The sequence below is a fragment of the Bos indicus genome, chromosome 19 (genome assembly GCF_029378745.1).
Source record: "Bos indicus isolate NIAB-ARS_2022 breed Sahiwal x Tharparkar chromosome 19, NIAB-ARS_B.indTharparkar_mat_pri_1.0, whole genome shotgun sequence".
NCBI lineage: Eukaryota > Metazoa > Chordata > Mammalia > Artiodactyla > Bovidae > Bos > Bos indicus.
Genome location: NC_091778.1, coordinates 18,465,409 through 18,488,084, shown reverse-complemented (window position 1 = coordinate 18,488,084; position 22,676 = coordinate 18,465,409). Strand labels below are relative to the sequence as shown.

Here is a 22,676-nt window from a genome sequence, read left to right as displayed (position 1 = left end):
TGGCGGAGTGTGCAGGGCGTGCCAGGTGCATTGTGTGTGCATGTTTGGGACAGAAGCAGGCCTTACATCTGGCCACCAATGGCTTTATATAGGTGGCACACGAGTGTGTCTAGGGGTGGCTTTGTGGGGGTGGGCACAGTGCTTCTGAATGTGTAGAGGAGGTGTGAGCGTGCTTGTGTATGGCAGGTATAGGTGTGTAGGCATGTGTGCACCTACGTGTCTCTGGAGTTGCGCGGTTTGCACGTGGGTCTGTGCAGGTGTGCACTAGTGTGTGTGGCTCACTCTGGTGCATGTGTGTACGCTGGGGTGAGGCATGCTCTCTGAGTGAGGGGAAAGCGGCCACAGGGCGGGAAGACAGGGGCCAGCGTGAACTTCCTGACTCAGGGCTTGCAATTGGCACTCGCTCTTCTCGCGAGAGGTACAGACAGCAGTGAGATTTTCCGCGGTGGGCGTGTGAAAGAGCACGCGTGCGCACTAGCGCACACGCGTGTGTGTGGGAGGGGAGCAGAGGGAAGGGGGCGTGTCCTCGGTGACAGGTGCTAAAGCCCCGCCCCATCCTGGGAGTCTCAGCACAGTCCCTCTCTGGCCACAACCATCTCCAAGGCCCTTAGTGATGACCACCTTAGCCCAGTGGGGACCCTGCGGTGTCTGCCGCTTCCTGGGAGAGTGTCTGTCTGGTTGCTGGAAACCACTGTTTATGGGCCTTCTGTGGGCTAGGGCTTGATCACATTTCACCATCATGGCAAGCTCACAGAGGGTTTTATTAGACTCATTCTACAGACGAGGGACCTGAGGTTCAGTGAAGTGAAGCCACCTGCCCACATTCTCCGGGCTGGTGTGCAGCAGCCCCTGACTTGTGCTCCCCTTGAACTGCCAGGTAAAAGGTGTCTGTCTCCCCTGCCCCCCGCTCAGGATGCCTCTCTCACCTGGTTCAGTTCACAGAGACAACAAGAGTGATTTTTCCTCGAAGCCACAGACATCGGATCCTTTTTTGAGAGTGAGTGAGAGTTGGGGGGATGGGTTCAGGGCAGGTCTTTTAACCCCCTGGGGTCTTGTTAGATTTAGCTGGGCTGGGACACCGTGAAATTAATACCCTGCATTCACCATGTGCCCTAGGGGCCAGAGGAGCTGATGTAAACTAAGGTACGGCGGTCAGGTTTGTAGATTTCTGGGGGTACATGGCCCTTCTTTAGTGTTTGACAAAGAGCTCTCAGTCCAGGGGCACCTGGCGTTCTCAACGTGGCAACATTGCTTTCCAGGTGGAGCCTCCATGGGTGGGACCTTCGTGGTATCTGCTGCCTGGACCCATCCATAGCTCAGCCCCGCTGCACCTATCTGCCACGGCCCCAGGGCTCTGACTCCAATCAGGGGGCAGAAGACTGTGGCATCTAAGAAGGCAGCGCCAGAAGGGTCCCGAGAAAATGGCTGGCTCACCTGCCTCATTGTGTCAATGGGGAAACTGAGATTAGACCAAGGAATGAACTGGGCCTAACACCACCGCATGGAGTGCTTCCCACTCTGGGGCAGGAGCAGTGCAAGGGAAGAGGGAGCAATTAGTGGATGAAAGGCTGGACTCTTATAGATTCACCCTCAGGCCACCCACCTGCCCATCCCCGCTTCCTCCCATCCCCTTGGGTGCTCAGTTGCTCAGTGGTGTCTGACTCTTTGTGACCCCATGGACTGTAGCCCGCCAGGCTCCTCTGTCCATGGGATTTTCCAGGCCAGCATAGTGGAGTGGGTTGCCATTTCCTTCTCCAGGGGATCTTCCTGACCCAGGGATTGAACTTGCGTCTTCTGCATCATGGACAAACCCCCTTTCTTTACCATCTGAGCCAGCTGGGAAGCCCCACGTTATAATGCATGCACACATGCGTGCTAAGTTGCTTCAGTTGTGTCCAACTCTTTGAGACCCTGTCCATCCCCATGAGATTGGGCATTTGTGCAATGGACACTCTGACTTACCAAGTAAGGCAGCGACTTCATATGCCTTCTTCTGTTCGATGGTCTCATAATTGAGAGCTTCAAAAAATATATCCAAAACGAGGATGTTTTCTCTGCAGGGGAAACGTTCAGTGTCACACGTGGTGAGAATCATCAGGATCCACAGGGATCATATCATACGATTTTCCCATGGACAGAAAGGGAAACAGAGGCCCAGGGAAGTGAGACAACGGGCTCAAAGTTAGAGCCGGTTAGCCACAGAGCTGGAGTTTGAACCGGGAAGTCGTGATTCCCAGCCCATTGCTCTTCATGGGCCTGGAGGGGTATGCTAGCTCTCTCCCCTTGGCCCCTTATCACTAACCCACCCTCTCTCTGCCCCCTTTTCCAGGAGTCCTGCCCCAGGCCTCCAGGTCTCTATGCTCCAGATGGTCTGCCTGGGTCCTTATGTGCAAGTGAGCTCAGAACTCACTTAACAAGGCTTGCTTGCCTGCCCCCAACTTACCTCCCCTGCCCACCCTGGGGAGGCCCTCAGTTCTTACTGAGATTGATGACAAGCTTCTTCTGGTGGGGGCCCTACCCCAGCATCACCAAGTTAGCTGCAGGAGCCAGGGATCTGGCTGTGGGGTTTTCTGGCAGAAGCACCTTGATTCCCTTCTGCTCTTTGGGGCACTTGTATTCATGAGAAACATCTTGGTGAGAGAAGCCATTACCGTCAGCAGAATGTTTGCAGCTGCAGGGCCTGGCCCCTCCTCTATCGATAATTACCCTGATTCTTTGATGCTGCTCACTAATGCTCTTAGTGTCTCTTGCCCTCAAGGGGCACACACCGTCCCAGGATGAGAACTGGTGACTGTGTGGGAGGGAGAGGCTGGAGGAGGGTTGAAATTAACACCCTGCATCCATCATGTGCCTTGGGGGCCAGAGGAGCTCATGTGAACTAAGGTGGGGTGGCAGTCAGGTTTGTAGACCTGATGGGGGCGGGGGTGGGAGCGAGAGGAGCCCTCTCCACCCGGGGCTCACCCAGGAGCTATCCACCATCTCTTGCCTGGTTTATGACAACTGCCTTCCACCAGGCTCCCTTCTGCCCATCTGTCTGCTCATCCATCCTCCTAACCAGGTCTTCTAAAACCTCTAGACTAGCCCACATAACACAGAATTAGCATCCAGTGCTTCTGTCAGCCAGGCTGCCTTTAAAATGCTCAATGGTCACAGATGGCCAGTGGCCACCACATAGGACATCATGGAGATAGAACATTTCTAGAAGGTTCTACCATAGAACACGTAGTCTAAAATGCAGATGAGACCCTATCACTTGCCTACCTGAAGCTCTTCTGTGGCTCCCTACCCTCTTAGAATCAAATCTACTCCCTGACTCCCACCCCTGCCCAGCTCAGCCTATAAGACCCACATCCACCTCCCCCGGCTTCCTTTTGCTGTACTCTTGTGACACCCTCTTCTCCTGTGTCTTCCTTTCATTTATTTTGTTCAAAGATTATTTTTTTGAGCATCAACTCTGTGCCAGACACTCCACAGCAGAGAACAAAAAAGAAAGGTTCGTGCCCTCAAGAGGCAGGCAGGTAATTGAAGGAAACAGCCACGTGAATATTGAATTACACACAGTGGCGAGTATTATAAAGGAATACACTTGAGTGTTTCGAGAGAAGAATGACAGGAGGGGGCCTAAATTATTGGTCCAAAGACATGACATTTAAATGGAGACCTGCGAACCGAGGAACCAGTTGGGTGAAGAGTGAGAGGAAAAGCATTCTAGGCAGAGGGAACAGAATATGCAAACTCTGCCTGGAAGACTCTTCTGCATCCTGTTAAAACACCTCTGAAACTTTCCTTGACAGCACCCCTCTGCAGGGTACGGCCAACAACCTCTCTTATTATATGCACCAGCCTGGACAGCTTTCAATGGTGTATTTGTCTCTCTGCGGGTCTGTAAGCTCCTGAAAGATGGCGCTGCCTCTTAACATGCTTTGTCTTCATACTCTGAGTCTGAGCACAGAACTTGGCCAAGAGCAGGTGCTCAATTAACGTCTGCCAGATGGAACTAACTGCTTACCTTTGTCCTCTTCCTTGACTGTCCCCCCCTCCTCCCCATTTTTTCCTGGTCCCTCCTCCCCCCACCCCTCTCCACCATGTCCACTTAGCTTACGAGATATATTTTTCTGATTTGTTAAATTTCTTCTCGAGGTACTTGGCTGATGTCTTGCTGGGGATCTTCACCATGGAGAGCTCTTTGTTGTAGCGGGTCAGGTTGCAGGGGGTCCTGCAGAGACAGTAATTACTGTCCTTTTCTGCCAGCAGACCTGCAGGGGAGAGGGAGGCAGGGCTGAGTGGAGTGCAGGGGACTGGGACCTCTGGGCCCAGAGTAGCCGGGTCCCAGGTTCCTGCAGCAGAGAAGAGGAGGAGGTGCCCTCTGTGTGAATGAAGGGTGAGGGGCTGTGGAGAGAAGTGGGGCTGGGCGTTTGCTGGAGGTTGATGGGGGTATGAGCGGTCATAAAAGTGCCCACTGTTTCTATGTTACTCTCTTTTAAAAAAAATAACTCTTTTAATGTACTTGTCAACTAACTCTATTATCTGAATAATTTCTGCATCCATTTCAGCTGAGTTTTTAAATTTAATATTTATTTACTTATTATTTTTGGCTCTGCTGGGTCTTCGTTGCTACACATGGGCTTTTCTCTAGTTGTGGCGAGCAGGGGCTTCTCTCTGGTTCTCAGTGGGGTGGCTTCTTTTGTTGTGGATCACGGGCTCTAGGGCAAATGGGCTTCGTTAGTTATGGCACACGGGGGCTTAGTTGCTCCTCGGCATGTGGACCAGGGATTGAACCCGAGTCCTCCTCACTGGCAGGTGGATTCTTCACCACTGGACCCCCGGGGAAGTCCTTTCTCTGTTACTCTTGGTTCTGTGTTCCTCCTGCTTCCTTTACTGTTAGGTTAACTTTTGTGAGTATGGGCACCACTTTGGAAGCAGGGGCTCCAAGGGAGTCCTGGACCTTTGACCATCCCAGGGCTGTCTTCTCTGCTCTCAGCTTCAGATCTCATCTGCAAAGGGGGCTGTTCATCACAGGCAAGTGTGGGAGGCCACTGCATCTGAACCCCTAGGCTCCGTGGTTTTCCCTTGGGGGGCTCCATAGCCAGCACCCACCGCCTCTGCCAGCTGGTTGAGGACACAGAGTGAGTCTTTGTGTTCACCGGAAGTCCCTCTTTCCAACCAGCCCTCCTGGAGGCATCTGGACATGCGAGTCCAGAACTACTCGACTTAGATCCAGCAAGTACAACTGCTGAACAAACTTGAGTCCGGATGACTTAAATACCCACTGCTTGTCTTGCTTGTAAATCATTTCCCAGATCCCGGAGAGGCGGGCGTGTGGAGTGGGTCACGCTCTGGGGTTGCAGCTTGTTGGTGTGATCCCCGTCACTGGAAGTTTCCCGGGGTGGGAAGTGGGGTGGGCCAACAAACCCCCAGGAGCAGAGGCGGTGGTGGGGGTGCTCCTGCCTCCCCTGTGTCCCTGAGCAATGCACACTGGGCCTCACCCCTCTGCCTGACCTCACCTCTCCTGGCTCAAGGGAACAATGCAGAGAGGACAGCTTGGGAATAACCTCCAGGGTGTGTGCCAGGAGGTATCGCCAAGCTCCTTTGGCGCCCACTCGGTGCCCACTGTCCATCCTCTCTCCATCTCTGCCTGCTCCTCTGCATTCCTCAGTGCTCTCTGCGGCCCCAAAACTCACCCCTTCTCTGTCCCCACCTCTCTGCCTCCTTTCTCTCCTTACTTGGGTTTCCACCCTCATCACTAGCATCAGTTCCCTCGCCCACCCTTCTCTCCTTCCTCCTCTCCACCTCCCTCTCCTGTCCCTGCCGGGATGCCACCCTGTCCAGCCTCTTTCCCCCTCACCCTTCCCTATTTCCCTTTCCCACACCTGGAAGGGCTCCAAGGTCTCAATCGCAGCCCCCACCCCCGTCATTCCACTGGGCCCCTGGTACTGACCTAGGGCAGGCTCTGCACACTCCTTGTGCTGCTCAGGGGTACAGAAAGGGGCATCCCCTGCAAAGAAGAAAGACAGGGAGAGGTACTCAGGCAGCAACCCCTCCCCTCCTTGGGCCGGGGGAAGGGATTGCATCGGGGTACTTGGGAAGGGTCGCAGTTCACCAGTGGACAGTCAGAAGGCAGCTGTCAATCAGGACTGCCAGGGGATAGTGGGGGACCAGAAGACTGGGCTCTGATCCTCTCTGTGATAACAGGAGCCATCTAGCTAATTTCCCCCAGGTCAGACAGCCTGGTTCATACAGGTGAAAGGAAAGTGTTGACATAGGGAGGCAGTGGCAAGTATCTACTAAGCGCTGGGCATGCATTGTCCCCTTTAACCCACTTAGGTACCTTTGGAAATAGGAACTACAGTGTCTGTTTTATTGATGAGAGAATTGAGGTTTAAGTATCCTGCTCTCCCAGGCCTGCAGTGATGGCGGTGGGCTTGGAGCCCAGGTCTGTGTGCTCCCGAGCCCAGGGCTCTTTCCATCACAGCATGCTGCCACAGGTGAGGAAGGCTGCTTGGTCAGTCTCCTCTTTGCTGTGCCCTTCATTCCACATTATAACTGAGATGCCAGTAACAGTGTCATGTGGGGAGCGATTAAAATCTCTCCTGCCTGCTTGGGCTCAGGTTCCATGGGGAAACCTCACTGGCTGGTGACGCAGTCTGAGCATCAGGCCGGTAGCGTGTTTGTTGTTTAGTCTCTCGGTTGTGTCTGACTCTTTGTGATCCTGTGGACTGTAGTCTGCCAGGCTTCTCTGTCCATGGAATTCTCCAGGCAAGACTACTGGAATTGGTTGCCATTTCCTTTTCCAGGTGACCTTCCCAATCCAGGGAGTGAACCCGCATCTCCGGCATTGGCAGGCAGAATCTTTACCACCGAGCCACAGGGATGCCCAGATAGCATTTACCAGTGCTCGATTCTCTCTGGTCTCTGTAGAAATCCAGAAACTTTGTTTTTTCTTTTCGCACATGCTAAAGTCAAAGCCAACTCATTGGAAAAGACCCTGATACTGGGAAAGGTTGAAGGCAAAAGGAGAAGGGGACGGCAGAGGATGAGAGGGTTGGATGGCATCACCGACTTGATGGGCATGAACTCAGGTGAACTCTGGAAGATGGTGAGGGACAAGAGAGGCCTGGTGTGCTGCAGTCCATGGGGTCGCAAAAAGTCAGACACAACTTAGCAACTGAACAACAACAAATGTCAAAGTTCACCACAATATCCTCCTCTTATTTTTTCCCTAAACACTTTTTTTCCCCAAGAGCTGAAGAACTGAAATGGTTCCTCTTTTCTAATAATAAGAATGTAACTGATATGTTTCTCTTTTTGTTTTGTCTTCTATTCCATTCTGTCTTTGCCTGCTTCTCAGAGGCAATTTTAAAGATTGATAATCCTAAATTTAGATTACTAGAGAAATTACTGATTCCTAATGCAATCGTTCAGAATTTAGCTCTAAGGATGTTCATTTCAGCATTGGTTATGACAGAAAACAATTGGTAATGAGCGAAATGTCCAAGGTCAGGATTTAGTTAGATAAACTTAAAGTATGATATAATCATGAAACAATAGCCATGAAATACAATAGTAAAGTTCCCTGCACATAGTAGGTCTTCAGTCAGCAGTACTCTCAATTCCCTTTCCCCATGTGTTAACACAGTCACCACTGACATTTGCAATTGACAAAGCATTTTTTTTTTTGGCTGCACTCTGGGATCTTAGTTCCCTGACCAGAGATCAAAGCCAGGCCCCCTTGCACTGGAAGCTCAGAATCCTAACCACTGGGCCTCCAGGGGATTCCCAACAAAGCATTTTTATATCTTAGCTTAATTTTACCCTCACAGCAAACGTTTGTGTTTTAAAGACGATGGAGGTAAGAACAGAGACGTTTAGTAACTTGTGCCAGGTCACACAGTAGTCATGTGGCGGGAGCTGAGTTGGAAGCCAAGGCCACTGATTGTAGCCTCAATCAAGCTCTTCCTGCCCCAGTCAGCACCAACCCCTGCTAGCTGTGACAAGCCGACTGCCTCTAGTGATGGCTATGTGCATTGTTAGTCTGACAACAGAAATGTCAGGACACACGCGTTCATTTGCTGGCTGATGGACTCTTGCCCCACTTGAAAGAGTGCCAGACATTTGTATGCAAGAAGGGAAATACCTGGAGGAAAGCAATAAACATCTGGGTGTCTGAATGTGTACCACACCAGGATGGGAGAATTGTAAGCATCTGGATATGTGGTCACTAAGCTCTAGGAGGGAAGAAGAGCAAGCAGCTAGCAAACGTATTGAACACTGGGAGGAATGCTCTCCAAGCTTCTGTCCACTCTGGAGACCAGGAATATTGCCTTGGTTGCCAGACTGGATGTTCCCACCTGCCCCCGAAATGTCTGCACATCAAATAACCGTCTTCCCAGAACAGCATCCCTTGGCATCCTTGTGGAGCGGGTGAAGAGTGTCCCATCGGGTGAGAAATGCAAAGAAGGTCGCAAGCGGTCCTGGGTGCCCTGTGGCCGCCCTCCCCCGGCACTGACCTGGCATGTGGACCATGCGACAGTTGCAGTTCTCCACGATGTAGCGGGTCTCACAGTCGATCCTACAGGCGGTGATGCTGTAAACAGGGAAGAAGTCGAGCCCCATCTCGGAGGACCGGCACTCGCCCCACGGCGGGGGCAGGTATGTGAGCTGCAAGACAGGAAGCAGGGGTCAGCAGTCAGCCCTGGAGCTTCAGCTGCAACACATCCAGTGGCACATTCAGTGGAACACATCCTTCATTCACTTATGCAATTAATAAACAATTAATTGATCAACTACTGCGTGACAGCCTAAACTGCAAGGACCTCCCAGGCCTTCAACATCTGGCTCCAAAACCAGTTTTCCTATCTTATCTTTTATAACCTTCCCTATAAATGCTGATCTTCTCAAAGTCTTTTATCCCAGCTGCATCTTCCCACGTCCACAATTTGTTGTCTTGCATTTCTCCACAGCAGAGAAGTGGGATAAGGGCTCTGTGGGTCCCTCCCTCCTTTCTAGGGTTTTTCTCCCCATTTTTTAGCTTTTCTGGCAACCCTGAACTCTGGCTTGAGACTTTTTAACTCCATTATGACTGCTTTCTGCTTGAGCTATATCTATAATATTTCCTTAGAAGTTGATGTGTTCTGAAAGGAGCGATCCGATAAATATTGATAAATGTGTGTTTCATCCAGGGTGGTTCCCTTCCTTCAAGGTCTGTATAAACATTCCAGTTCCTCCCTGTTTTTAGTCTCCCTCCCATAAAGTAGTACTTTTGAAATCTTTTGCCTAGAGTTTATAACTGTTAGTTCCAGGAGGGTTAGTTAGCCTTGTAAAAGTTGCTCCACCGTAACTGAGAACCAAAAATCTCTTTATATTTTATTTTAAGGCTTTCAGGATTCCTTTGAGGGAGATGTTCCTGTTATAATTTTATTTGGGAGGAAACTGAGTATAAGACAGGTTAATAGGGACTTCCCCGGCACTCCAGTGGTTAACATTCCACGCTTCCACTGCAGTAGGTGTGGTTCAATTCCTGGCCAGGGAACTAAGATCCTGCATGACGCACGGCATGGTCAAGTAAATAAATAAAAGAAAAAATAAAAAGAAAGGTTAAGTAGCCTGTCCAAGGTCATGCACAAAGTCACTGGCAGAGTCAGCATGTGGACCCAGGATTCTCTGACTTCAACCTTGCTTGTATATGTACTATTACATTGTCTCTGTGTCTCTATAGGAAATTGACACAAGAGAGAGAGAAAAACACTCCAGAGAGGACCTTTCAGAGCTTTTCTCTTTTGTTTTTTCCTACAGCTCATTTCTTCTTTCTTTCCCCTGAAGGTTTGCATTACTCTCTCATCTTTCTTTGGAATTCATGAGCAGACCAGGATTTTGCAGATTTCCTGAACAACTTTGGATAAGTCACTGCTCTCCTCTGGACCTCAGCTTCCCCATCTGTAAATTGGGAGGGTTGACGAGTAGGTTTGATAGTGTATGATTAGGATGGACTGGGTCCCCAAGTTGCTCACTATTGGATCCATAAGCACACAAACTGGATTTGGGAAGAATTCATAATGACTTTTGACAAGACTGGAGGTCTAAAATGATGTAAAATCATTTTGGGAGAGACTCATTTATTTTTCCTCTAAAACGGTTTCCCACAGTGGATGAACCTAGAATGTAGCAGGTGAAGCTCTGTGGATGGGCCACCGTTTGTTCAGGGTTAGTCACCCCCGCCCTTTTTTAATGCAAAGGTCATGATCCAGACCTGGGGCTTCCCAGGTGGCACCAGTAGTCAAGAATCCTCTTGCCAATGCAGAAGATGCAAGAGACTCGGGTTTGATCCTTGGGTGGGGAAGATCCCCTGGAGTAGGAAATGGCAACCCACTCCAATAGTCTTTCCTGGAGAATTCCACGGAGAGAGGAGCCTGGCGGGCTACAGTCCACGGGGTTGCAGAGAGTTGGACATGACTGAGCACGCATGCACGCGTGATCCAGATACTGTGGCTTCCCTGCAGGGGCTGGTTTATCGTTCGTCCCATCAGCTTTTCTGAAGCCTCCCACAGCAGCAGCTGGAAAATTGCAGTGTGAACAGCATCAACTCTTGCTTTCCAACGGGTGTCTGAAAGTGGGTTGGACTATTTATCCTGGGTAAGCAATGCCTCAGGGGGACCCTGAAGCACTGTCTTCAAATATCTGAAGGGCTGTCTCCGGGAAGAAGAATTAGATTTGTTTCTTGGAATCCCCAGGGAAAGACAGACACAAGAACAGGTGTACTGAGGGAAGTGGGGAGGGCGATCACATTGATTGATGTTGCAGACACGGCGGTAGGCACAGCCCCTGCCTTCCCTTCTTTAACGCTGAAGAAGGATACACTCTGTCTCAACTTTGCAACCTACTCTTATGATTCAATAATAAAATCACTCTCTTGAGGGTGAGCTCCCCATCATGAAGGGTGTGCAAGCAGAAACCATACAACTACCTGGCTGGGATGGGAAGAGAGAGACTCAAGCATTGCAGGTACCATTGGGGATTCAAAAATCTCTTAAGCCCTTATGCCTAGCCATAGACCCTACGTCTATAATTTTAAATTTTTATTTATTTTTAAACTTTTTATTTTGTATTGGCGTATAACAGATCAACAGCATTGTGACAATTTCAAGTGCACAGCAAAAGGACTCAGCCGTACATACACAGTCTCCCTCAAACTCCTCTCCCATGCTGGTTGCCGCATAATATTGAACAGAGTTCCCTGTGCTATACCATAAGACCTTGTTGGTTAATCATTTTAAATCTAGCAGTGTGTACATGTCCATCTCAAACTCCCTAAGTATCCCTTCCCCTGTGGTAACCATAAGATCATTCTCTAAGTCTGTGAGTCTGTTTCTACATCTATAATTTTAATCTGAAAATCAGAGACAGTGGAACAAGTCAGACAGAACCTCGAATCCCACTGTTTCATGGACTAGCTCTGTGACTTTGAATAAGTGATGAAACCCCCATTCTCCAGGCCCAGATTTTAGCCTCCTCATCGGTCTAAATGAGATAAATGCCCAGCAGCTAGTCGGTCCCCTGAGACTTGGTTCCTATCTTCTTCCCCCTAACAAATGTCTTCATGCTTTTCTGCCCTTTCGTTCCTTCAACAAATAGACCAGCCCCACCTCTGCTGTCCTTACAATCTGGTTTTACAGACCAGAAAATCTCCATCCTTTTTTGGCTCAAGTGATTTTGTGTTGGGTTTATTATGATACAGACTCCTGTCAATGCAGACATCCAAGTCGAGATGGTACTCAGACAGCTATTCTAGGGGTCTGAAGCTGGGGACGGAGATCTGGGGTGGAGATGTAAATGGGGGGAGGGTTCTGGTGGACCTTGAAGCTGTTGGGCGGATGAGCCAGCTCAGGGATAGAGGAGAGATGCTCAGGATTGAGTCTTAAAGTGTTCCTGCCTTTACTTGACAACTCATCCATCCTTAGCTTCCCCCCACCGCCGACCCCCATTATGCCATGGAACCAGTGGCTTTGCACAATTGCTTACATTTATGAGCTAAGCCAAGATCCCAGAACTTTTGTGATAGAATACCCTGGTGCTTGCCTGTCGTTGCTCCACTGTCTTGAGGCCTTTCTCCACAGACTTTTTCATTTTATAGAGAAACTGGTGTTTGCACCCTCCCTGTGCTGGGATAGCCTATGCTGTTCCTCAGCTGCTGGCTTCCCCAGCCTCTCCCAGCCCGCAGATTCCGAGGTGTGCCAGCAGGTGGCGCTGCAGTCAGCCTGGCTGCCCATAGTCAGAGATGCCCGGAGGGAGTCAGCCAGTGGCTCAGTCGAGTCCGACGTTTTGCAAACCCATGGGCTGCAGCCCCGAGGCTCCTCTGTCCAGGGGATTCTCCAGGCGAGAATACTGGAGTGGATTGCCATTTCCTTCTCCAGGGGATCTTCCCACCCCAGGGATTGAACCTGGGTCTCCTGCATGGTAGGCAGATTCCTTGTTTTCTGAGCCACCAGTTGACTCATTGGAAAAGACCCTGATGCTGGGAAGGATTGGGGGCAGGAGGAGAAGGGGACGACAGAGGATGAGATGGCTGGATGGCATCACCGACTCGATGGACATGAGTTTGAGTGAACTGCGGGAGTTGGTGATGGACAGGGAGGCCTGGTGCGCTGTGATTCATGGGGTTGCAAAGAGGTCGGACTGAACTGAGCGATTGAACTGAACTGAGCCACCAGTTGCTAAGCTCCGTTGGCCTTTTCCTTGTGTCTGCAACCCACACTCTAAGGCCTTGGCTACGATGCCCCTTTAGGGAGGACGCTGGGACAGTGATGAGACTGTATATTAATATGTTCCTCCTACTCCTGGAAAGGGTAGGAAAGACCAGAGGAGAGAGACAGGAAAAGGGAGACAAGGAGCGATGCCCACTGAGCTTAGCTGGCACCCACCCGACTCTTTTGTTGTGTCAGCCGCTTGGCCTTTTGATTTAGGCACTGGACACCATGATCACCTGGACCCAATCCTTTTAGACTCTGGAATTCTCTTGCCGGCTCCTTCCCAGGGCTGGCTCGGGGTCTTTGTTCTGAACTGCCTGGCTTCTACTTCTTCCTCGGTAACCCACCTGGCTGGGATCCTGGTTCCCTGTCCGCTGGGAGGACCCATCGTAGGAGCACGCGCTCTGTGCTCAGACCCAGCTGGATTGGAATCCTGACTCTGCCATTTGCTTAGTGGGGGACTTGCCCTTTCTGCATGAGAAACACCCTGAGATATTAACTACTTCAGAGGGACACTGTGGGTTTTGAACACAAGGTGTGTGTAAGCCAGCTGTCACCCTTGGCTGATGTCTTCCGGTCTCTGTTCTGTGTCATATGGATGGGATGCAAAACTCAGCCCCTCATTCATTTTCATGAAAGCCCGTTCTCCCAGGGTGTTAGATTATATGGAAGATGTCAGAGTTGGAGGAGGGTCTACATCAGAGCAAAGCCCCTTCTCCTTGCCTAAGCCTAACCCCTCTCCATGTTCCTCCTTCCCTTCCTTCTCTCCCTCCTGCTCTCCTCTCTCCTCATCTGCTTTGCCATCCTTTCCAGAAGCAGAACCCACATATTCTTAAGTAGCTGCATCATCCTGTGACATCTTGGTGCGTGGCAACATCCTCTCCTATGGAGTCTCAAGGAAACGCACTTTCCTCCCTGGGTGGAATTCTAAAGCCAAATGTTAAGATTTTTTTCTGCCGTGTTCTGTAATAAGAGGAAAACATCTCCAAGAGTGTCTGGTGAATAACAGATCTGAATAAACTGAAGATGTTGTTGGCATCTTATCTCCTTACCAGGGCTCTGTCTCACCTTGTACAGTGACCTGGCAACAGAGACCCCTGCCGTGCTTTGACCAGAAATGCAGAAACACACCCTGACGACTCGTGATGCACATGTATTTTCTGTTACTTCTGAAGTCTCTCTGGGATCTCTATCAACCTTTGATTAACTGGGAAGCTAGCTAGCACGCTGTGGTTTTGACCGTTTCTTCGTGATTGTGTAAGAAGTGAAATTAACAGGTAGTGTCGTGAGAGGAGCGTTGCTGGGGCTTCTAGGAAGAAGTGAAGCCCCGTTATCGGGTGCCATCCATGTGTTAGGCTCTGTGCCGGCCCTTTGAGTTTTCTCATTTTATCTTCTCATCGAGCAGCAAGGTTGATATTGTTATCCCCATTAAACAGATGAAGAAACTGAGGCTCAGTCGGGTTATGCCCCATTTCCCTGGGTCACAGATTACATTGATTCCAGGTCTTTCAGACTGCAAAACTCCTGACTTTCAAAAGCCATAAAACTTTCCCTCCCTTCAAATCAAATATGACATGAACACCAATATAATAAACAAGCAAAGAAGAGCTGCTGTGGGTGCAGGTAGGGGATGGGGAGCCCAGAGTCTCATACTCAGTCTCCTGGCCCTTGCGGCGACCCCCAAGCATCTCGCAGGAATCCCAAGGCTTACAGTGCAGAGTTTGAACACCCTGTGAGGTTCCAGTGACTTACATGGTTCCTCAGGCAGGAGTGGTAACCTGTGAACCTCACTTTCCTGCTGCATAAAGCAAGGCATATGGACCAGAGAGCTGCTGAAACGCCTCCAGAATCTTCCAGGTTTTGAGCCTCTGTGTCTCATTTGATACAAACTGGGAGAAAGGGTGGGCAGAGGGTGGGCTGCTCTCAGATGATCAATCGAGTCTGAGTATTTGGCTCAGAAGGTGTTTTCTTCCCTTTGGGTGTTGGGGAAACTGATTAAGAAGAGGCCAGAGGGATCCTGGCTCAGAGCCGGTGGGAAGCTGTCACTCTGGGAATAACCGCCTTGAGAGTGAAGGGAAAAATCCCCTTTGTGAGTTCTTTTGCAGAGAACACAGTCGGCAGGAGTGTTCAGCTCACTCCTGTGGATGAAGAAGTGCTTGGCCAGAGGGGGCTGTCCTTGGGGTGCAGGGAAGAGGCGTCAGGGTACAGCTTGGGCTGCTAACAAAGGCTCAGAGGGGCTTTTGTGGCCCACCAGAGCCCAGTGGTCCAGCTCGGTCGAGCAAGCTCTTCATTAACTCCTACAATGTGGGCGCTGGGGCTAGACGGATGAGTACAACGGGGAACCTGCTCTCCGGGGCTCCTGTTTGCCACAGACCCCTCCTGCCACCACCTGAAGGCATGTTCCCAGATCCCTGAGACCTGTTCCCTTCCTCATCCCCAAGCCCACACAGCTGGGGCCCAGCGGGAAGAGCATGGCACCCTCAGGGACCGGCTCTGTGCCCTCGGAAAAGTCACCTAGCTACTCTGGGCCTCAGCTTCCTTCTCTGCAAAACAGAGCTAATGTTCTGTGAGGAGCAGGGCTTCCCTGAGGGCAAAATGAGACAATAGGTGGGAAGAGCTTCGCTTGCAGTACTTCCTGAGTTTGTTGAGTCTTAGGTTTGGGAAGTGCTTATGAAAGTCCTTCATTTAAGGTGTCAGTAGGCGGCTGGTCCCACGTGCCTGTCCTAATAGGCATCTCGCCTCTCCAGCCACAGTCTTAGCTCTTCCTGATTCACTGGCTCTCAGGCCTCTAATACAGGGCCTGGCACATAGTGGGTGCTTGGTACTTAACTGGATGAATGAATGAGTGAATGAATGAATGAATTGCACCATCCTGCTTTCTCCCAGCCACAGTACAGAGGATGAGTGTGGGCGGCTGGAGAGCCAATCCAGCAGGAGCAGAGGATCCTTCTTGTTGGTCCCTGTGAGCCCTACATTGAGGTGGGCTCAGCATCGAATCACATCTGAGTCCTGGGCTGAGGGCAGGTTTTCCTGTGTGACCCTGAGCCTGTCACTCAACCTCTCTGGGCCTCCCTGTTCCATCTGTTATGGGGCGATGCGTGTGTGCTCAGTTGTGTCCAACTCTAAGCGGCCCCTTGAACTGTAGCCCGAGAGTCTCCTCTGTCCATGAAATTTTTCAGCAAGAATACTGGAGTGGGTTGCCATTTCCTACTCCAAGGGATCTTCCTGACCCAGGGATGGAACCTGCATCTCTGGGCATCTCCTGCATTGGCAGGCGGATTCTTTACCACTGGTGCCACCTGGGAAGCCCCATCCCATCTGTGATGGTTGGGGCCTTAAGTCTTTGGTGGTCTGAGACTCATGAGGTCCCCCTTGGTCCTATCCATGCCCTCCCACCTTCCACTACAACAGTAACTTCCCCTGGCCCAGCCAGATGGAGGGGGAAATCAGAGCCTGCCTGCTTTCTGAGCTGTGATTTTTGGTTTGATGTTTTTATTTCATCCTGCTGAGTGATTTAAGTGTGTTCACAAATGATTATATTGTGCTCCTTTTAAACAATACTAAAATCAAATCAAATACGAAAATCAAATCCACCCATCAGTCAGTAACAGGCAGCTCTGATGTCTCAGGGGAAACAGGTCCTTGTAGGCAGCGCAGAAGCAGTGAGGCATCCCTGCCTCCTGTCCCTGCGGCTCTAGTCACAGCTCAGCCACCAAGGTCAAAGTAGGAGAGATGGCACCAGGAAGAAGTCAAAGTCACCGCAGAGAGACTGAGCTGGGGTCCCGGCTGGAGAGCCCATGTAGGTGCTTAGAAGAACAGTGTCTCAATCCTCACAATGACCCTTTGTGAGTAAGAACTACTAGCCCTGAAGACCCACGGTCGACTAATTGATGATATAGACATTGCTGATATTTATTGAACCCTTACTAACTTACTTGGAGTGACTCTTCAAATCCTGACAACAACCTTGTGGGGTTGGTACTTTTATGATCTCCATTGTAGCAATATATCTCGGGAGACTGGAGTGGAAAAGAGACCTACAGTCACTACTAGTAAGAGACAGAGCTGGAGGTAGAACCCAACCATTTGCACGTTCGTCACTACCTATCCTGCCTTGCCTAATACTGCAGTGGGCGGGGTCCACAGGAAGCAGAGCCAGTTACTGGGGGCGGGGTGTGTGTGTGTGTAGATGGATGGTGGAGACTGTGGCAGAGATCTGGGGATGGGAGCATGGGTTCTCCAGATTCCAGTGTTAGGGGAAACACTGGCTGAAACCGCCCACCCTGCCCAGGCACCATAGTAACCATTTGCATGAGTTATTTTACAACAGGAGGTCCTGGTAAGGAACTCGGAACTAACAAGCCACCACCAACGGGAAGAATTCAGGAAAGGTCAAAAGGAGATGCTGTACGTCCTACCAATCTCCCAGAATCCTCCTTGCTGGAATCCATCTTGGCTGAGTGATGCGTGCGCCACCAGGAAGGACCTTGAGTCGGAGTGATTGGCCAGAGACAACCTGGAAACTAATCCCATCCCCATAAACTGGAGACTGTGAGCCACGTGGCAGAGCAGTCCTCCTGGGTTCCCTTACCCTGCTACGCTCCACCCGCATTCCCCTTCCCAGTAAAGTCTCTTGATTTGATAGCACATGTGTCTCCTCGGACAATTCATTTCCTAGTGTTGGACAAGAGCCCACTCTCGGGTCCCCCTTTGTGCCACACAGACATGGGAAATACTGCATAGGTTCCTTGGACAGTTTATCCTTCACGACAGCTCTGCCACTTAAACATTATCCTCCCCATTTTACAGATGAGCAAACTTCAGGAACTTGCCCAACACCGCACAGCTAAGAAGTGAGAGGCAGGAGTCAAATTCAGGTCTGTCTGTCTGCAAGGCTCCTGAAAGGTACTCAGGAGACAGCTGACCTTGGCGGTGCCTGACCCTACTGTCCTCTCTAGGGGACACAGCTTTTTCACCTGCAGCATCTGGGAATAGATAACCCCCAGGTGTAGTATGGTATAAGGTGTGATCTATAAGGCAAACCACGTGACTGCACTCCTGCCCCGACTCTGGTGTCTGGCAGACATCACCAATCGATCACAGATGTGAAATCAGAACCGAGAGGAAATGTTGTATTTTGGGGAAGCTTCATCTGTAGAAACCATCAAACTACATGCTGTTAAACATTCCCATAGATTGAATAAGACTTAGTATGTGCCTTATAAAATACAGAATGTGACTTCCCTGCGGGAATGGGAACCACAGCCTGCCCTCTTGTGCAGGAAAATCCTTGACTGGCATTCAGACCCTTTGGACCACAGGAGGATCCACCCAGTGGAATAGAGCAACACCCTGGACCTGCAGAGGGGTCACACACAGAGCTCCTTGTTGTGCTGGCGGGAAACTAAGTCATAGTAGTGGCTGATGCAGCACTTCAGCAAGCAACAAAGTCCATTTAAAAAGCGAATTACCCATGGTTTATGACTAATAATAAAATAACGAGGTTACATCCATTGCAAAAATGTCTGTGAGTGGGAGAGAATGTGAGAAGAGCAAAAAAAATGTGAATTGTTTACTCAAAAAAGAAAGGATTTTAAAAAAAAAGACTATAGCTTTCCTCATTCTAGCATGAGTTTCACCTTGGGCTTTGCTGGCTCTAGGTATGCCTCTGAAGCTCTCCAAGGATCTTCCAGCTTTGGTGTCATGGGGTGGACAGTCTTGTGCAGTTTTATTTGCATAAAAATATCATGTTTTCATTATTATTTTCATCCATCCACCCACCCTCCATTCATCCCTCCCTCCATCCATCTATTCATTCATCCATCTATCCATCCACCCACCCACCCTTCATTCATGCCTCCATCCTTCCATCCGTCCTATCCATTTATCAATCCACCAACTCCCCATCCACCCATCCCTCCCTCCATCCATCCATTCATCCATTTACCAACACCCATTCATCCATCCACGCCCTCCACCCATCCATTCATCTAGTCTCCATCCATCCATCCGTTGTCCATCTATTCATCCTTCTACCCACTTACTCACTCATTCACTTTGCAAGTGTGCAATAAATCTGTCCCAGGAACATAGCTAGGAGGAACTGAGGCTACAAAGATGAATAAGACCTGGTTCCTATGACCTGGGGGCTTACACTCTAGAAAGAACAGGCGTGCACCTAATGAAGCACGTGCTGAAATGGAGCCACAGTGCATAGGAATCGTGGGGACACTGAGAAGGGCACAGCCAGACCAACCTGGAGTGGGGGCGGAAGTCAGAAAACTCTTTATGGAGGCAGTGGTCACCTGCGAGCTGAGTCTAGAAAGACTGTTGTTCATTAGATCTGGTGTGGGAAAGGTGTTCTGGGTCCAGGGACCTGCCCAGGCCAAGGCCCAGAGGTAAAGAAAGTCCTGGCCTGGAGGGGGAGCCTCTGGCAGGGCAACAAGAGTGCATGTGGGCGAATGTCGGCCGGTGTGCCTTGCTCAGTGCCCTGGAACAGCCCCGGGTGACTGAAACATTCTCCATCCTTGTTACGGTGACTCCCACGCCTGCAGTGCATCTACATCGCGGGGAGGCAGCAGTCCCTGCAGGATTCACGCCCTGCCTCCACTCCCCAGGGGTGAGAGCTGCCTCGGCAGAAGAGCGTGCTTAAGTGTGTCTGTGCATGCCGACACACCATTATCATTGCATCTTCATCCGGACACAATTTCTTGGGCGGGTGCTGTCAGTGCCGGCAGCGCGTTCTCAGCAAATTGTCTCGGTGTGTGATTTGTTGGTTGAAACAGGGAGAGGGGAAGCGTCGTAGGGATGCAGGCAGGGAGGGGGTCTTATCCAGAGGAGGGAGCTTGGAGGCACACAGCCTGGCTTGGCCACTCACTCTGGGCCTGCCCTGGACCATGCACCACCCTACTCAGAGCCTCGGGTTTTCTTTACTCCCTCCAACCCTGGGCAGGTTGTTGGCATAAGTATCCTTGTCTTTTCCTGTCCTGGGCTCCTAGCAGCTTCTCCCCTGGACTTCAGTGCTGCTGGGGTTCTTGTGACATGGTTCTAGGGGGTCCTGACTCACCCAGCTCCTTTCTCTGACTCACACTCTCAGCTCCATAAGCTGGAAAGTGGCCCTTTGAGCTCCAGATTCTGCCCTGAACTTTCTTTCCCTCCTCTTCATCTACTTCCTCTGTTTTCTTTTTTAAACCCTGGGAGTATTTTCATCTTTCAAAGAAGATCCCTCCATCCATTGTCTACCTCTGAGTATCATCAGCTGGAGAGGCCAAACGAGGGACTGATCACTCGCTCTGTTAGATTAGACCATCTCAGAACTGCCATGCACAGCTGTGCAGGGCGTGCACTGCGCAACAGCAGGACATTCACATGGATCAAGGTGTGCATGTCACCACCAGAGGGCGCTCTGGGACCTGGAGCAGCCTGTCTCCCTCTACTACAGCCCTGCCTGGGTTCCCTCCTTGGCTGGCCGTCAAGCACCATCATCCCATTGTCTCCCCTTGAATTACAGCAGCTTTATAAATAATGAAAACATTCCTGTTCCAATGGACAGGGCAGGGGGTTGGGGCTGGGGTCTCGAATGTGTTTGTAGGGCCACAGAACTGGCCTCCATGCACAGTCTCTATTGGAATGGGGGCCTTTTACAACCCGGCTCTTTTCAGTGGGTGTATTTGAAAGAGAAGTTGGGTCCAGGGTGAAACGTTCACCTAACAGCTTTTCTCCAAGTGAAGGTATCTCAGTGCATTTGCTACAGTTTTGGCTTTTAGCTCCATCCAGAATCCACTTTCCCGACATCTGGATGGGCACAGAGTTGGGGTGGGGGTGGTGTCTGAGGAGGAATAAAAAAATCACAATCACAGACCAAGAAAATCTGGAAGGAAAATGGAATAGTAAATTGTTCTGTATCGTCAAGGCCAAGGCTGTGGGTCTATTATCTCGGTGTGGCTTCCACCCAGGCTGGGAGTGTGCGTGGGTGGGTGCTGGGGGTGGGGTGGGCTGAACACAGGGCGCCCCTCCCAGCTCTGCCCTCTGCCTCCTCCAGTCCTCACTGGGGCCAATTGCCTGTCCCCTCCTCCCCATCCCCACCTCAGCCCTCCATCGGCCCTCAAGCAGATTCTGAACCAGCTAGGAGGACGTCCAGCTGACCCAGCAGCACGCTACATGTCCTAGCCCTGAATATGGACAGACAGGATGCTTGCTGAGCCCCTGCACAGACCGAGTGTGCGGCTCCAGAGAGGTGGGGGTGGGGGCCCTGTGATACCTCTGTGCTCCACACTCCACCCGAGGCCTCTGAAAGTCCAGCAAGGGGATCAGAATGAGCGGCCGCCGCCTTCACCCTATGGGATGGCACTGCTGCCACCCTAGATGCCCGAGTTCGGGAGCCTGGGGGAATTTCCTCCCTGGGCTGTGACCCTGTATGGTGAAGGCTCTGCAGCAGGTAGGCAGGGAGTTTCTGTATGCCTACAACAGGGGCCATAAAATTCTTTTATTATCCTCTTCCTGGAACTTCCCAGTGTGGGGATGGTGGACATTTACAGGCATAAAATGTGTGGATGGAGGACTTCTCCGGTGACCAGTGGTTAGGACTCCTTTGCTCTCACTGCCTTGGGCTCTGGGTTCGATTCCTGGTTGGGGGACTAAGTCATGCAGCATGGACCAAAATAAAAATAAATGTGGATCCTGGAAAATGATCTAAAGTTTATGCTCTTGAGCCACTTAACTCTCAGGTTGGGGCTGAGTTCTCAGGTCTGATCTTTCCAGCTCAGCTCTGCACCAACTTGTCGTTGTTTAGTTGTTAAGTTGTATCCAACTCTTTTGTGACCCCATGGACTGTAGTCCACCAGGCTTCTCTGTCCATGGGATTTCCCAGGCAAGAATACTGGAGTGGGTTGCCATTTCCTTCTCCAGGGGATCTTCCCCACCCAGGGATCAAACCCACGTCTCCTGCATTGCAGGCGGATTCTTTACGACTGTGCCACCTGGGAAGAACCAACTGGACTCACATTTAATTGAATCTTAAGCACTTTTTCAAAGAGGGCTACCTGCTTTGCATCTAGGCTGTTTATAACACCACACTGTGTTCCATCATTCCCCAAATAATTAATATTCATGGGGGGCTCATTATACTCATAAAATCTCATCTATCACTACCTATCAGTCCTTCAAACTGTGACTTCCTGGCCGTCGTCTCTAGAAATGCCACCATCGCCAGCATGCTGGGCCACATTTTTTACACAGTCAGAGTACTTTACAAGCTTAAAGAAACCTTTCTTTTCCACTAAATGATTTCAATTTTGTATGGCTGGGCTGGTGATCCCAGTGATAGTTACAGTCTACGGGGTACGTCCAGGAAATGTTTTGAGGGGGAACTGGGGACACACTGCCCTTTCATAGACATCATCTTAAGTGCTTAGACCATTAGGAAGGACTACAGTGGAAAGATCGATACACCACCAGCCTCTGGAGTTTAGAGTCATTTGTATCCGTTACGGGCTGGCTCCTGAGAAGGACATTCACCCTCACCTTTCCACTGAGGGAATGTCAATGTCAGTGTCCACACAGGACACCACATGGGCTCGTGGAAAAGAGAGCTTGGGGATAAGATATGGAGTACTTCCTGCCATATCAGTAAACAAGAATGTCACCATCATCAGCGATTCTAGCCCTCCACCGTCATCTGGTGAGCCCTAAGGACACTCAGGAAGGGGAAGAATACCTGTGACCTAAGAGCCACCAGGTTGCAGTCACTCCTTAGGGTGAGCCCAAGGGGGCTCAGGGTGTGAAAACATAGGATACTGGCCCCAGATGGCTGAGATGCATATGAGAGGAACGACTGCATTTAAGCCCAGACTCCTGCATCTTCCCATACACAGAAAAGCACTCAATTCCACAACTTGAGATATCTGGCTTCCTTTAATTAACACCAATCTTTTGATG

At 50.6% G+C, this 22,676-nt stretch overlaps 1 protein-coding gene across 1 annotated transcript in view; it reads right to left on the bottom strand.

Moving 5' to 3' along the window:
* The window catches only part of LOC109573181 (acid-sensing ion channel 2), a 296,000-nt gene that overhangs the window by 9,098 nt on the left and 264,226 nt on the right, over nucleotides 1–22,676 (bottom strand). Inside the window, exons 4-7 of the mRNA XM_070772693.1 lie at nucleotides 8,508–8,658; nucleotides 5,939–5,995; nucleotides 4,103–4,256; nucleotides 1,963–2,054 (exon numbers count right to left, since the gene is read on the bottom strand). Of these exons, the coding sequence (XP_070628794.1) occupies nucleotides 1,963–2,054; nucleotides 4,103–4,256; nucleotides 5,939–5,995; nucleotides 8,508–8,658 (454 nt within the window). The remainder of the gene's footprint in view (nucleotides 1–1,962; nucleotides 2,055–4,102; nucleotides 4,257–5,938; nucleotides 5,996–8,507; nucleotides 8,659–22,676) is intronic.